The following is a 16,627-nucleotide window of genomic DNA, read 5'->3' on the forward strand; positions in this document are numbered from 1 at the left end:
CAATTTATGTTTAGAGATTGCAGTAAAGATAGGCACAAGAAATTATAAAAGTATTAATTTGGGGAACTAATGTCCATAAAATCTTCACAATCCATGTTCTTCTGCCATGGCTTCAGCCGGTCCCTCCATTTGGGGTCCCTGACTTCCCGCAACAGGGCCGGCCACGGTGCCTCATGCCTGTAATCCCAGCACTCTGGGAGGCCAAGGTGGGTGAATCACCTGAGGTCAGGAGTTCAACACCAGCCTGGCTAACATGGCAAAACCCCGTCTCTACTAAAAATACAAAAATTAGCCGGGCATGGTGGCTCACACCTGTAATCCCAGCTACTCGGAAGGCTGAGGCAGGAGAATTGCTCCAACCCAGGAGGCAGAGTTGCAGTGAGCCAAGATCACACCACTGCACTCCAGCCTGGGTGACACAGTGAGAATCTGTCTCAAAAAAAAAAAAAAAAAAAAGTCAGTTGTGAAAGGCAGTGACTGAGAAACTGGCTCCAGAATAAAGGAAACAAGAGACATGATAACTAAATTCAAATATGATTCTGGATTAGTTCTGGGACCAGAAAAAAACAAGTTTGTCTTGTTCTAAAGGACATTAACGGTACTTGGGAGAATTTGGATGATACAGGAAATTAGATAATAATGTTATATCAATCCTAATTTCTTTTTTTTTTTTTTTTTGAGATGGAGTCTCACTCTGTCACCCAGGCTGGAGTGCAATGGCGCGATCTCGGCTCACTGCAAGCTCCGCATCCTGGGTTCATGCCATTCTTCCGCCTCAGCCTCCCGAGCAGCTGGGACTACAGGCGCCCGCCACCACACCCGGCTAATTTTTTGTATTTTTAGTAGAGACGGGGTTTTACCGTGTTAGCCAGGGTGGTCTCGAGCTCCTGACCCCGTAATCCGCCCGCCTTGGCCTCCCAAAGTGCTGGGATTACAGGCATGAGCGACCGCGCCTGGCCAATCCTAATTTCTTGATCATTATATTGTGATTATGAAAGAGAGTATCTTTGTATTTAGGAATGAAATACTAAGGAACAAAAGGGCAACCTGCGTATGACTTACCCTCAAAGGATTCATGAAAATTATAATATGCTTGCGTGTGTATATATAAGTATACATACACTGTCATGGGAAGCCAGTCGGGAGTGCAACCAGGGTGTCTCGACCCAGAGAGATCTGTGGTGATGGCAAAGAGATACGGTATTCTGAAAGGAAAGACAAAAGGGATGTTTCTTGGCCAGGCTTCGTGGCTCACATCTGTAATTTCAGCACTTTGGGAGGCTGAAGTGGGCAGATCACCTGAGGTCGGGAGTTTGAGACCAGCCTGACCAACATGGAGAAACCCCGTCTCTACTAAAAATGCAAAATTAGCCAGGCATAGTGGTACATGCCTGTAATCCCAGCTACTCAGGAGGCTGAGGCAAGAGAATCACTTGAACCCGGGAGATGGAGGTTGCAGTGAGCCGAGAGTGTGCCATTGCACCCCAGTCTGGGCAACAAGAGTGAAACTCTGTCTCCAAAAAAAAAATGGGGAGGGTGTTTCTTGACTTACATATATTTTTCATAAAGGCAGGGGGCGAGGGCAGGATGGTAGGAAATCAAGAACTAGTGGATAGAAGGCTGATGTCAGTCTCTACAATGGAAATCATGGTCCCTCACAAGTTTACTGATCTAAGTCATTTCATAGACTTCATAGACTTAGAGCCCAGTGATTTAAATAGCTGTATCCACCCCTGGGGAAGGACTCTTCAATGCCACAAAAATATGCAATAACCATTCTCTTGCTCCTTTTCTCAAGAGACCCAAAGCCATTAACCAGACAAATGTGCACTGGGGAAAGAAAAACACTCAGACTTTGATGGCCACTGGATACAGGCCCTAAGTTGACACTGGTACAAGCAGACTAGAAAATGCCACCGTGACCTTTCAGTTAAGAGTGGGAGTTCATGGAGGTTAAAGGATGAATGCAGCTTTGGACCAAACTAATCTAACAGGACCCACTTTGCAGGACTTTTTTCTCCTGGGTTCAAGCAATTCTCCTGCCTTAGCCTCCCGAATAGCTGGGATCACAGGCACAAACTACCACTCTGGGCTAATTTTTCTATTTTTGGTAGAGACGGGTTCACCATATTGGCCATTAAAATGTCATTTAAATGTCATTTAAAATGACAATTTAAAAAATAGATGGATTGTAGACTACCACAAGAGCAAAAAAACACTGGACTGCCTTAACTACAGCTGCTAGTTTGGATGCAGTATCGTATTTTAATGACAGCTTTGAGATATAACTCACACACAATAAAGTTCAACCCTTAAAAGTGTACAATTCAGTGGTTTGCAGGCAGTATCTTTACGACAGCTTTGAGATATAATTCACACACAATAAAGTTCACCCTTTAAAAGTGTACGATTTGGTGGTTTTTAATATATTCACAAAGTTATACGTTGATCACCACTATCTACTTCCAGAACATTTTCATCACCCTAAAAATCTTTTTTTTTTTTTTTTTTTGAGGCGGAGTCTCACTCAGTTTCCCAGGCTGGAGTGCAGTGGCATGATCTTGGCTCACTGCATCCTCCAGCCCCCTGGGTTCAAGCAATTCTCCTCCCTCAACATCCTGAGTAGCTGGGACTACAGGCGTGTGCCACCATACCTCGCTAAATTTTGTATTTTCAGTAGAGATAGGGTTTCACCGTGTTGGCCAGGCTGGTCTCGAACTCCTGACCTCATGTGATCCACCCACCTCGGCCTCCCAAAGCATTGGGATTATAGACATGAGCCACCATGCCCAGTTCATCACCCTAAAAATAATCCCCACGGCCGGGGGCAGTGGCCTGGCCAATATGGTGAACCCGTCTCTACCAAAAGTAGAACAATTAGCCGACCATGGTAGTTTGTGCCTGTGATCCCCCCTATTTGGGAGGCTAAGGCAGGAGAATCGCTTGAACTCGGGAGGCAAAGGTTGCAGTGAGTCAAGATCACACCACTGCACTCCAGCCTGGGTGACAGAGGGAGACTCTGTCTCAAAAAAAAAAAAAAAGTCATCTCCACTAGTAATCATTCTCCATCCCCCCTTCATTCAACCACTGTCAGCCACTAATCTGCTTTCTGTCTCTAGACATTTACCTGTTCTAGACATGTCATACAAATGAAAACATACCAATAGGTGCCATCTTGTGCATGGCTTATTTCGTAATGCATTCTAATTTTTTCCATGTTATAGCACATACTTCATTTTATCTTTTTGGCTGAATAATATTCCATTATACGGAAATACCACTTATTTATCCATTCATCAGTTAATGGACACTTGGGTTGTTTCCACTTTTTGGCTATTATGAATAATGTGAACATTCATTTACCAGCTTTAGTGTGAACATATATATATATATAGTGTGTGTGTGTTTTGTTTGGTTTTGTTTTTGCAGTTGCAAGATTTCACAGAGTGAAAACAGAGCTCCCATACAAAGGGAGGGGACCCAAAGAGGGTAGCAGTTGCCGGCTGGAATGCCTGAGTTTATATCCCGATCATTGTCCTTCCCACTGTGCTCTCAGGCGATAGATGATTGGCTATTTCTTTTCCTCCTGTTTTTGCCTAATTAGCATTTTAGTGAGATCTCTTTACTACCTGATTGGTCAGGTGTGAGCTAAGTTGCAAGCCCCATGCTTAAAGGTGGATGCAGTCACCTTCCCAGCTAGGCTTAGGGATTCTTAGTCGGCCTAGGAAATCCAGCTAGTCCTGTCTCTCAGTCCCCACTCCGCAGGAAAACCCAAGTGCTTTTGGGGAGGTTGGCCGATGACCATTCTAACTGCTTCCTGCTGAACTGGAGCATGGTAGGGGTTGTGCAGTTGAGATTTCCTCGGGAGAGGTGACTTTGATGTCATTAACATTGGAACATGGGCTAGCAGGCTGGTCAAGGGGTCCGCGGTAGATCTTAGTCATGGACTGCATCTGGGGCTCCATTTGAAGAACCATTTGTAGCTTTACAGCTTCGATTCTGGAAGAGACAAACTTAACAAGGAGGTTAAAGATACAGGGTCCAAAGAGGAGTAACAATATTATAGCTGCTAGAGGTCCCAAGAAGGGGAGAATCCAGGGCATCCATTGGCTGAGGAGGCCCCAAGTCTGGTGTTTTGAAGCTCCTCTGCTCTACGTTGTATTTGATCCTGAATTTAACTTTCTTGGTGACATTTCCAGATTGATTTACATAATAACAGCATTCTTCCCCTAAAAATAAACAGATTCCACCCTTTCAGTGGTTAGCAAGTCTAAAACTCTTCAATTTTGAAGGACTACTGCTGCTAGGAAGTTAAGTTGATCTTGCTCGGTGACCAGGGAATCAGTGACCCGTTCCATGTCACCATTTATTTCTTGACATAGTTTGTAGTAGAACTGAGTACAGGTTGTGATACCGCCAATGCCAGTACCTAGTCCGTCTAGTACTCCTGCTCCAATAACAAAAGGAAGAATGGGTACTCCTTTGTTGCGGGGGTTAGGTTTGACATGATTGTATGAATCTTGTTCAGTGTAGATGGTCATGGGGGGCACTAAGAATGACAGGAAGCACATAGATTCTTAAGATCCATTCAAACAACAATAGGCTGAGGTACCACAGACAAAAAATATTCCTGAGGGTAGGCAGACTATTCGTGGGGGGGAGTTACCCACCTGATGCATTGGGAGTTGGTTGTGTCTATAGTATTGCTAAATTTTACACAGGTGAGGTATGGGTTATTTCCAGATTGGAAACAAGAGGTCCTACTAAAACAGAAGTGGTGTTTATTTCTGTGCTGAAGTTGTTCCCTTGTTCAGGTACAGGGATTGAAATGTATGGCCTGAAGTGCAGAGGGAGGCACATCCAACAGTTAGTAGGGTTTTGGGCCGAGACCTCATGAAACCCAGTGAGGGTGGTATTAAATAGGCTTACCAGGCGAGTATGGGTATGGAGGGTTTCATGTAGTTTTGAGAGATCTAGTCCTTTGTAGGGGCTAGGTGTGCAATGTACTCATGTCAGATGGGAGATTACTTCCTTTACGTGTATTTCTCTTGCCTGATCTTGAACTCCACCCCTATCAGACATACCAGTATGGGTGAACTAAGTCCAACAGACAGTGGCTCCAAGTCCTCCAGGACAACTAGGATTAATCATTTTCCCTGTCCAATAATGAGTATTTGCATGCATGCAAAGAGTGGCGGAGTTATAGCAGTTGTGGGGTATATGGGTGTGGGCGGTGAAGGCGGGGTTTCCCTTAGATAAACTCCTATACGATGGGGCATCAATATGTCTGGGACACCGCATTCTCCATAGAAACGCTTGGTAAGGGGAGCTACTGGTCATACAGCAGCATGGAGAGGGTGCAGTGAGACTGAAAGGGGGTGATAGAACAGTAAAGAGAAAAATACAATAAGGGAGGGCCATGGGGATTTACGATTTTAGTTACTTTCCTCACGGTTGTTGCTTGAAGAGCAGGCACAGATCCTCTAGAGGTTCAAAGAAATAGCTAGCGTTGTCTCCTGGATTTTCGGGTTCCTTCGGCAGTATCCAGGGTTTGACTCGAGTGTGATGTATCCAAGACTCCACTCCAGCCACTTTAACCACAGTTGGGATAGATAAAATGACTGGGTAGGGTCCTCCCCAGGATGTGTCTACGGATGGGGAATTAGAGGGAAGGGACTTGACTAATACCATATCACCAGGGTGGAATATTTCTTTTCCCTCCTCTCGGGTACAGGCTCCATGTAATGTTTTAAGAACTTGTTGATATTTGGCTAAGGAGGTGATGTCTAAAACTAAGTTGGCCGTCTCTCGGTCAAGCAGAAGGTCATTGGTTAGGAAGGACCGTCCATACAGCATTCTGTATGGGCTAAGTCCTGCTTTTTGGGGGGAGTTTTGGATTCTTAGTAAGGCTATAAGCAAGAGAGCAGGCCATGCGAGGTGGGTTTCCTGGGTTAGCTTTTTTAGATGTCGTTTGAGTGTTTCATTCATTTTCTCAACCTTCCCTGAGGACTGTGGCCTCCAGGCGCAGTGTAAGTGATATTCTATACCTAACGCCTGGGATACTCCCTGGGTTACTGTGGCCTTGAAAGCAGGACCATTGTCACTCTGTAAGCCTCAGGGAAGTCCGAATCTGGGAATTACTTCATGAACTAGTGCCTTTATTACCTCTTGGACCTTTTCTGTCCTACAGGGGAAGGCCTCTGCCCAACCAGTGAAAGTATCTACCCAGACTAGTAGACACTGAAATACCTGCGATTTTGACATGTGGATAAAATCTAGTTGCCAGTCGTCTCTTGGGTAATTGCCTGTTCTTTGTTCTCCTGAAGGAGCTTGGTGATAAGGCAGGGGATTATTTCTTTGGCACACTTCACAGGCCCTGACTATCTGCTTGATAGTTTTGAAAAGGCCTGGTCCAGTAAATAATGATTTGGCCATCTGACGGGTGCTATCAATGCCTAAGTGAAAGGTTTGGTGAAGGGTTTTAAGTAATTTCCATTAGTTAGCTGCTGGCAAAAGTATTTTTCCTTCTTCAGCGGCTAGCCATCCTGAGGGGAGGAAACCATGTCCTCGTGAGGTTCCCCATTCTATTTCTTCTTCTGAGTACTGGGGCTTGGTTTCCCGGAGGGGATTACCCCATACTAGGGGTCCTTCTATAAGCATTTCTAATGGAGGGTCCTGCCTTGCGGCTCTTTTGGCTTCAATATCCTCTTGGCGGTTCCCTTCTATTTCCCTTTCCTTTCCAATGACCCCGGCAGTGTAAGACTGTCACTTCTTTAGGTTTCTGTACAGCCAATAATAATCTCCTAATGGCTTCCTGATGTTTGATAGGTTTTCCCTCAGAAATTAGGAATTCCCCTTCTCTCCATATTGCTGCATGGGCATGGAGGACTAGGTAAGCATACTTAGAGTCTGTATATATATTTACCCTTTTTCCTTTTCCTAATTCTAGTGCCCGAGTGAGGGCTATTAGTTCTGCCAGCTGAGCACTAGTTCCCGGAGTGAGGGGATTACTTTCAAGTATTCCATTATCACTGACCACTGCATACCCTGCTTTTTGAAGTCCTTTTTCTACAAAGGAACTTCCATCAGTATACAAGTTGAGGTCAGGATCAGTCAAGGGAACCTCTAAAAGGTCCCCCTCGGGCAGTGTAGGTTTGAGCAATTACCTGTTGACAGTTATGTTCTATCTTTTCTTCATTGTCCGGAAGAAATGGGGCTGGGTTAAGAGTTGCACAAGTGCGCAGTCGCAGCACTGGCCCTTCAAGTAATAGAGCCTGATATTTAAGTAAACGGTTGTCTGACAGCCACAAGTCTCCTTTAGCAGTGAGTATGCCGTCACATCATGAGATGTCCACGCAGTAAAATCTCTTCCCTGTATTATTTTAACTGCTTCAGATACTAAGACTGCTACTGCCGCCACTACCCATAAACAATGAGGCCAACCCTTTGCCACTACATCAATTTCCTTATTCAGGTATGCCACGGGTTGCAAGCTCATCCCTCGGACCTGTGTAAGGACTCCTAGAGCTATTCCTGTTTTTTTAATGACATATAAAGAAAAGTCTTGCCCCATTGGCAAGCTTAACACTGAGGCTTGGGTTAGGGCCTTCTTTAGGGCCTAGAAAGCCGCTTCTGCTTCAGGTGTCCATCTTACTAAATGGGTATTGACTTTCTGAGTTTCCTTAATTAGTGTATACAATGGTCTGTCTATTTCACCATCCCTGGGAATCCATATTCGACAGAAACCTGTTATGCCAAGGAACCCTCTTAGTTGCTTTAGAGTTTTGGGATGAGGATAAGCCAGTATAGGCTGGATATGTTCCTCACTGAGGGCCCTGGTGCCTTTGGATAATTTTAGCCCTAAGTATTAAACCTGCTGTGAGCAGAGCTGAACTTTTGGTTTGGAAACCTTGTAGTCACAGGCAGCAAGGAAATTTAAGAGCGCTTGGGTGGCTTGATGGCACAAGGTTTCTGAATGGGAAGCTAAAAGTAAATCATCCATGTACCAAAGGACAAGAGTGTCCAGGTATGAGAACTGGCTTAAGTCTCGGGTTAATGCCTGGCCAAATAGATGGGACCTATCCCTGAACCCTTGGGGTAAAACAGTGCCGGTGAGTTGAGATGTTGGGTTCGAAGGATCTTCAAAGGCAAACAAGAATTGAGAGTCAGAATGTACAGGGATACAGAAAAAGGCATCCTTAAGGTCCAGGACTGTAAACTACTCTGCTTCCTCTGGTATTTGGGAAAGCAGAGTATAAGGGTTAGGTACAGCTGGGTATAGATAGACAATGGCCTCATTGACAATCCTGAAATCTTGCACTAACCTCCACTGTCCATTGGGTTTCTGTACTCCTAAAATTGGAGTATTGCAGGGGCTACTGCATGGTTTTACTAGGCCTTGGGCTTTTAGGTCCTTAACAATTTTTTGGAGTCCTTGTTGGGCCTGGGGTCTAAGGGGGTACTGCCTTTGGTAGGGAAAGGAGACAGGATCTTTTAGTTTAACTTGAACAGGGTGGGCATTCTTTGCTCGTCCATATTGTCCTTCTGTTGCCCAGACTTCAAGCAGGGGACAACAAACGGGTGTTCCTTCTCCTATGTTCAGGTGTATAATGGCCCCTGTTTTTGCTAGAATGTCTCTCCCTAATAAGGGTGTGGCAATTTCAGGCATAATTAGAAAAGCATGTGAAAAGAGTAAAGTTCTCCAGTCACAACTTAGTGGCTGGGAGAAGTATCTAGTGACTGGCTGTCCTAGGACCCCTCAGATAGTGACAGATCTGGAGGACGGTTGTCCAGGACAGAAGAGTAAGACTGAGAAGGCCACGCCAGTGTCCAGGAGACAGTTTACCTCCTGGCCCTCAATGGTCAAGCACACCTGGGGCTCTGTGAGGGTGATGGCATGGGCTGGCACTTGCCCCGGGCACCCTCAGTCCTGCTGCTGGATCATCTGGTTAGTGGCTTCTGACTCAGTGGCTTCTGACTTCATCCCCTGGGGCAGTGGGCCTTCCAGTGATTCCCTCGACATAAGGCACATGGACGAGGGGGCGGCTTATTTCTACTTGGACAATCTTTTTTAAAGTGTCCTTGTAAACCGCACTGAAAGCAAGCCCTATTAGGCATTCGATTTGCCCAGCTTTTCCCTTTTCCAGAGCCTCCAAAGTCTGCTTGCCTGAGGGCCATGACTAAAGCAGTGGCCTTTTTTTTAATCCCATTTGTCCCATTCCACCTGCTCCTCCTGATCTCTATTATAAAAAACTGAGGTTGCCAAGTTCAATAGGTTTTCTAAGTTTTGTTCCGGGCCTAAGGCGGACTTTTGAAGTTTCTTTCTAATGTCTGCAGCTGACTGAGTGATAAACTTATCCTCTAAGATTAGTTGGCCTTCAATATAATCAGGTGACAGAGAGGTATGCTTCCTCAATGCCTCCCTTAGTCTCGCCAGAAAGGCGGTAGGATTTTCTTCCCTTCCCTGTGTTATAGTGGACATCATTGCCAATAATTCATAGGCTTCTTCCTAGTTTTCCTTAGTCCTTCTAATACGCAGGTTAGCAAATGTCTGCGGCACCAATCTCCATATCCTGATTCTGTGTCCCAGTGAGGGTCTACACTGGGAACTGACTGCTGGCCTGTGGGGAATTTTTCTCCTTCCTCTGTTGTCATCCTATCATTGACCTGACTGAGATACCAGAGATCGCCAAACTCTCGGGCTGCAGTTATGGCAGCACTTCTCTCATTTGGGGTTAGTATCTGATTTAGCAGTAACACTGTATCTCTCCATATCAGATCAAAGGACTGTCCTAACCCTTGTAAAACCTCAATATAGCCATCAGGGTTATCTGAGAATTTACCAAGGTCTATTTTAATTTGCTTTAAGTCTGAGAGAGAAAAAGGTACACGCACTCTGGCTGGGCCGAATTCTCCTCCCACTGCTTGGAGTGGGCATAATCGGGGAAAATTGCACTCTGTGGTTCATTGTTTACCCCTTTGTCTATCTCCTTTTGGACAGTTTGGGTTGAAGGCGGGTCCTTATTAGTTGGGGAAGGAGTCGAGGGGACGCTGGGGTAGGGAGGTAGACTCTGAGGGCTTCCCATAGGGCATAAATCACACTTTTTACATAATTGTGAGTTGTCTCTTAATGAAAAGAAAGTTTGTACATATGGCACTTCACTCCTTATGCCTTCTTTTCTACAAAAGAGGTCTAGCTGTAAGCTAGTGTTATAATTTATACTTCCCTCAGGAGGCCAGGTTTCTCCCCCTTGAAGAGGATATCGTGGCCAGGTGGTACTGCAGAAGAATGTAAGTCGTTTCTTAGCGTGTGAGAGTCCAATTGGTCCCAATTCTCCAGAATACATCTCAGGGGCGTTTCTGCCTGGGGGGGAACGTTTCCCATTGCTTTGGAGATCCCTTCGTGGTCACCAAATGTTACTGAGGGTCCTTACTCCCAGAGCTCCCAAGATGGTGGCAGGCCGCTTCCAAGACGGTGGCAAGCCTCGTGTTCTCTGACCTGGGGTTCTTGGCCTCACGGATTCCAAGGAATGGAATCTTGGGCCATGCGGTGAGTGTTATATCTCTATTAGAAGCCGTGGGTCACGGAAGAGAACCGTGGAACCCAGTGACTAGTGTTCAGCTCGATTAGGATGAACCCAGGCTCTTAGCCGTGCAGGAACAATGGCAAGCCGGCGCCTCGCTGGATCAGGAGCACAGCAGACACCCTGCTGGATCCAGAGGGATGGAAGTCAGCGGCGCGTCTGCGACAGCGGCAAACAACAGAGGTGGACGGCAAGCAAAAGCTCAGCTCGAGCCGTAACAAATATGGACCAGAAGAGTGCAGATGCAAGATTTAATAGAGTGAAAACAGCTCCCATACAAAGGGAGGGGACCCAAAGAGGGTAGCCCTGAACATATATTTTCAATTATCTTGAGCATATGCCTGTAAGGGGAATTGCTAGGCCATATAGTAACTCTACGTTTAACCATTTGAAGAACTGCCAAACTTTCCCAAAGTGACTGCACCATTTTGCTTTCCAACCAGTAGTGTATGAAGCTTCCAATTGTTTCACATCCTCACCAGCACTTGTAATTTTCCATCTTTTTGACTGCAGTCATCTTAGTGAACATGAAATGGTAACTCAGTGTGGTTTTGATTTCAACGAATGCAATATCTTCACCGGGAAAAAAAAAAACTCAGCCTCTGGCACTTGGTATGTAACAACTAAACTGGCATCCTTTTCAAAAGGAGGATCAAAAGCAGCTTACTTTAACTTGATGTGTTAGGATTATTCCTTGAATGTAATAACATTATGTATTCCTGTCACGTGACTTCACTGTGCATCCTATGAGAAGAGTCCATGTCCCTTGCCTTGATGACTTTAGGCTTGAGCATGTGACATGCTCTAAGACAAAATATGAGAAGATGTGATAATGTGCCACATTGAGCAGAAACTTACAACTGCTCTCCATCTCTCTCTCTCTCCTACACTCTGTCATAGCCCTGACAGAGGCTGCTCCTTGAGCCCCGGTCCCAGAATGAGAAGACACAAAGAACAGAATTCCAGTCTAGAGCTAAGTAAAGCCAAACCTCTTACCCAGCAGACATTTGGTATTTAAATTAAAATTTTTATAACTACTTTTAAGTGCATAGGAAAAAATCTTGCCAAGCACAGTGGCTGACGCCTAGAATCCTAGTGCTTTGGGAGGCCAAGGGAAGAAGATCGCTTGAGTCCAGGGGATTGAGACCAGACTAGGCCACAGAGTGAGACCCCATTTCTACAAAGATTTGTTTTAAATAAGCCAGATGTAGTTGTGTACAACTATAGTCGATGAGACGGGCGGAATCACTTGAGCCCAGGAGTTCAAGGTTATAGCGAGCAATGATGATACTACACTCAAGCCTGGGTGACAGAGCGAGACCCTATCTCTTTAAAAACAAAAAACAAAAAGAAAACCTCAAAAGATCACACTAAATTGTTAAAGGTACTGAATAAATCCATTTATACAACAATAATTTTCACTTTTCACTTTGTTCATTTTGTAATATTAGAATGCTTTAAGGAACATATAGTACTTTTGTAATTTCTTCATTTTCTATTTTTAAAAATTACCTATGCTAGGCCAGGCGCAGTGGCTCACGCTTGTAATCTCAGCGCTATGGGAGGCCAAGGCAGGGGTATCACTTCAGGTCAGGAGTTGAAGAGCAGCCTGGCCAATAGGGTGAAACCCCGTCTCCACTAAAAATACAAAAATTACTTCGGGAAGCCGAGGCGGGCGGATCACGAGGTCAGGAGATCGAGACCATCCTGGCTGACATGGTGAAGCCCTGTCTCTACTAAAAATACAAAAACTTAGCCGGGAGTGGTGGCAAGCACCTGTGGTCCCAGCTACTCCGGAGGCTGAGGCAGGAGAATGGTGTGAACCCGGAAGGTGGAGGTTGCAGTGAGCTGACATCGTGCCACTGCACTCCAGCTTGGGCAACAGAGCGAGATTCCGTCTCAATCAATCAATCAATAAATAAATAAATAAACCGGGTGTGGTAGCAGGCACCTGTAATCCCAGCTGCTCGGGAGGCTGAGGCAGGAGAATCACTTGAACCTGTGTGGGAGAGGTTGCAGTGAGCCAAAATCACGCCATTGCACTCCAGCCTGGGCATCACAGCGAGACTGTATCTCAAAAAAAAAAAAAAAAAAATTACCTATGCTGGTCTCCACCTAACATAGCTGAGATTAAATTATAATGAATTTACATTTTAAGAAAAAGGATATCAATATAAAAACATGTTGATTTAGATAAAGAACTTTGTACATATGTGATTACATTTATAGATCTCATTGAAAACACAAGCTTAATGGAAGCATTCCCTTTGAAAACCGGCATAAGGATGCTCTCTGTCACTATTCATATTCAACACAGTATTGGAAGTACTGGCCAGAGATTCAGGCAAGAGAAAGAAAGAAAGGGTATTCAAATAGGAAGAGAGGAAGTCAAATTGTCTCTCTGCAGATGACATGATTGTGTATTTAGAAAACCCCACTGTCTCCGCCCAAAAACTCCTTAAGCTGATAAGCAACTTCAGCAAAGTCTCAGGATACAAAATCAATGTGCAAAAATCACAAGCGTTCCTATACACCCTTAACAGACAAACAGCCAAATCATGAGTGAACTCCTATTCACAATTGCTACAAACAGAATAAAATGCTTAGGGATACAACTTACAAGGGATGTGAAGGACCTCTTCAAGGAGAACTACAAACCACTGCTCAAGGAAATAAGAGAGGACACAAACAAATGGAAAAACATTCCATGCTCATGGATAGGAAGAATCAATCATGAAAATGGCCATACTGCCCAAAGTAATTTATAGATTCAATGCTATTACCATCAAGCTACCAATGACTTTCTTCACAGAATTAGAAAAAAATACTTTAAATTTCATGTAGAACCAAAAAAGAGCCCATATAGCCAAGGCAACCCCAAGCAAAAAGAACAAAGCTGGAGGCATCAAGCTACCTGACTTCAAACTATACAAAAAGGCTATGGTAACCAAAACACCATGGTATTGGTACCAAAACAGAGACATAGACAAATGGAACAGAACAGACCTCAGAAATAACACCATACATCTACAACCACCTGATCTTTGACAAACCTGACAAAAACAAGCAATGCGGAAAGGATTCCCTATTTAATAAATGGTGCTGGGAAAACTGGCTAGCTGTATGCAGAAAACAGAAACTGGACCCCTTCCTTAGACCTTATACAAAAATTAACTCAAGATGGACTAATAACTTAAATGGAAAACCTAAAACCATAAAAACTCTATTAGAAAACCTAGGCAATACCATTCAGGACATAGGCACGGGCAAAGACTTCATGACAAGGCCACCAAAAAGCAATTGCAACAAAAGCCAAAATCGACAAATGGGATCTAATTAAAGAGCTTCTGCCTAGCAAAAGAAACTATCATCAGAGTGAACAGGCAACCTACAGAATGGGAGAAAATTTTTGCAATCTATCCATCTCACAAAGGGCTAATATCCAGAATCTACAAGGGACTTAAAACAAATTTACAAGAAAAAAACAACCCCATCGAAAAGTGAGTGAAGGATATGAACAGACACTTCTCAAAAGAAGACATTTACGCAGCCAACAAACTTATGAAAAAAAGCTCATCATCACTTGTCATTAGAGAAATGCGAATCAAAACCACGAGATACCATCTCATGCCAGTTAGAATGGTGATCATTAAAAAGTCAGGAAACAACAGATGCTGGTGAGGCTGTGGAGAAATACGAACGCTTTTACACTGTTGGTGGGAGTGTAAATTAGTTCAACCATTGTGGAAGACAGTGTGGCGATTCCTCAAGGATCTAGAACCAGAAATGCCATTTGACCCAGCAATCCCATTACTGGGTATATACCCAAAGGATTACAAATCATTCTACTATAAAGACACATGCACGCCCAAGCGCAGTGGCTCATGCCTATAATCCCAGCACTTTGGGAGGCCAAAGCGGGCGGATCACGAGGTCAGCAGATTGAAACCATCCTGGCCAAAATGGTGAAACCCCATCTCTACTAAAAATACAAACATTAGCTAGGCGTGGTGGTGCACACACCACCTCAGCCTACTAGGTAGGCTGACGCAGAATTGCTTGAACCTGGGAGGCGGAGGCAGAGGTTGCAGCAAGCCAATATTGCGCCACTGCGCTCCAGCCTGGGCAACAGAGCCAGACTCTGTCTCAAAAAAAAAAAAAAAAATTAATTTATGTCCTTTGTAGGGACATGGATGAAGCTGGAAACCATCATTCTCAGCATTCACAGGAACAGAAAACCAAACACCACATGTTCTCACTCATAAGTGAGAGCTGAACAATGAGAATACATGGACACAGGGAGGGGAACATCACACACTGGGGCCTGTCGGGGGCGGGTGGGGGCAAGGGGAGGGAGAGCATTAGGACAAATACCTAATGCATGCAGGGCTTAAAACCTAGATGACGGGTTGATAGGTGCAGCAAACCACCATGGCACATGTATATCTATGTTACAAACCTGCACATTCAGCACATGTATCCCAGAACTTAAAAAAAAAAAGGAGAAAAAAAGAAAATACAAACTTAACGTTAGAGTAAAAAGTAATAACAATTCTTAGTAACTTCAAAAAAATTTTAACTATATGAATAATAGCTTCATAATAAATTAACTACTCCCTTAACACCATTATTAATGCAAATTTGCTTAGTGGATTAAAAAACATCTGTGTCATATCTGCCATCCTCTCAAACATCTACCTTCTCTAAAACCTCAATTTGATCTGAGCCATCCCAATTCTCAACTACTCCTCCACACTGCCTGAGATGAAAAACGGCTGGGATTGAATGACTGCCAAAATATATTAAACCAATCTAACTGCATGGTAATGGAGTGGATTTCTGCCTGAGGTAGTTTAAGTTGGTTCACATATCTACAAACACTATTGCAAACACCCTTCCCAATTATTATATACACACTGAGACTGGCACCCCATGATACTGCATATGCTGAATTCCTAGAAAAATAAACCTCAAGTAGAAAATATTCCTAAAATATTCACTTTTGTTTAAAAGAAAATTACTTATCTGTCCTGGTAAAAAGACATAAAATGACAAATATACAATAAACATTAAAATTAACAGTGTTAGGTTAAAAAATCATTATCCATGATTTATTTTTAAGTACATCTATGTTTTTGCTAGATTATTTAGAGTTAACATAATTAAATGGAACTTTAAGCAATTATTACGGCTCATCTCCATGAGGTATTTGTGGGTTTTTTTTGCTTTTTGTTTTTTTAGATGGAGTCTCGCTCTGTCACCCAGGCTGGAGTGCAGCAGCGTGATCTTGACTCACTGCCACCTCTGCCTCCCAGGTTCCAGTGATGCTCCTGCCTCAGCCTCCCAAGTAGCTGGGATTACAGGCGCATGCCACCAAGCCTGGCTGATTTTTGTATTTTTAGTAGAGACAGGGTTTCACCATGTTGGTCAGGCTGGTCTTGAACTCCTGACCACCTGATCCACCCGCCTCGGCCTCCCAAAGTGCTGGGATTACAGGCGTGAGCCACTGCGCCCGGCCTAACTCCATGTAGTATTAACTTTTCTTCTCTTCTGATTCTTGTACCAACTGCACCTTTTCTTTTAATTCCTTCTGATCTTTGGCATACTGTTCAAATACTGGTTGAAAAATATATACTCCTCCAGCAATTCCAAGGACAGTGGCAAAAAGCAGTTGTGCAAAAGTCAATCTCCTAAACATTGCTGCAACAAATACAGTTCAAGGAAAAGCTGGTTTTGGAAAGTCACACTCCACACCCAGGAAATCTCTTCAAATCTGCATACAAAAATGGAAAGCAAAGCCATCACTTAGTACAATGTCCTTTTAAAAGATGTTATGTCACTACTTTGCACTGGAGTGAACGATATTTTTATAATATGTTACTAATTAAAACAAGAATATAAATACATAAGGAGTACAGGAAGTGAATTAGGGAAAGGTATAAGACAAAGCTAAAACCTTTTCTATTACAGAATGTTCTCAATGGTTTTAAATGCATACTTTTTTTTTTTTTTTTTTTTTGAGACGGAGTCTCGCTCTGTCGCCC

At 43.9% G+C, this 16,627-nt stretch overlaps 2 protein-coding genes across 2 annotated transcripts in view; both read right to left on the reverse strand.

The window, feature by feature from the left end:
- Positions 1 to 15,667: 15,667 nt before the first annotated feature.
- Positions 15,668 to 16,281, reverse strand: PIGBOS1 (PIGB opposite strand 1). Its single transcript, XM_019010816.3, has one exon. The coding sequence runs from the start codon at positions 16,279 to 16,281 to the stop codon at positions 16,117 to 16,119; it is 165 nt and encodes a 54-aa protein (XP_018866361.1). The 3' UTR covers positions 15,668 to 16,116.
- CCPG1 (cell cycle progression 1) overlaps positions 16,223 to 16,627 on the reverse strand; it is an 89,117-nt gene continuing 88,712 nt past the window's right edge. Inside the window, exon 10 of the mRNA XM_063698554.1 lies at positions 16,223 to 16,356. Within this exon, the coding sequence (XP_063554624.1) occupies positions 16,325 to 16,356 (32 nt within the window). The 3' untranslated portion in view covers positions 16,223 to 16,324. The remainder of the gene's footprint in view (positions 16,357 to 16,627) is intronic.

Source organism: Gorilla gorilla, chromosome 16 (assembly GCF_029281585.2).
Source record: "Gorilla gorilla gorilla isolate KB3781 chromosome 16, NHGRI_mGorGor1-v2.1_pri, whole genome shotgun sequence".
NCBI lineage: Eukaryota > Metazoa > Chordata > Mammalia > Primates > Hominidae > Gorilla > Gorilla gorilla.

What these genes read in the sequence shown, in the direction of transcription:
- PIGBOS1 (XM_019010816.3), bottom strand. Translation starts at nt 16,281, where the DNA reads ATGTTTAGGAGATTGACTTTTGCACAACTGCTTTTTGCCACTGTCCTT.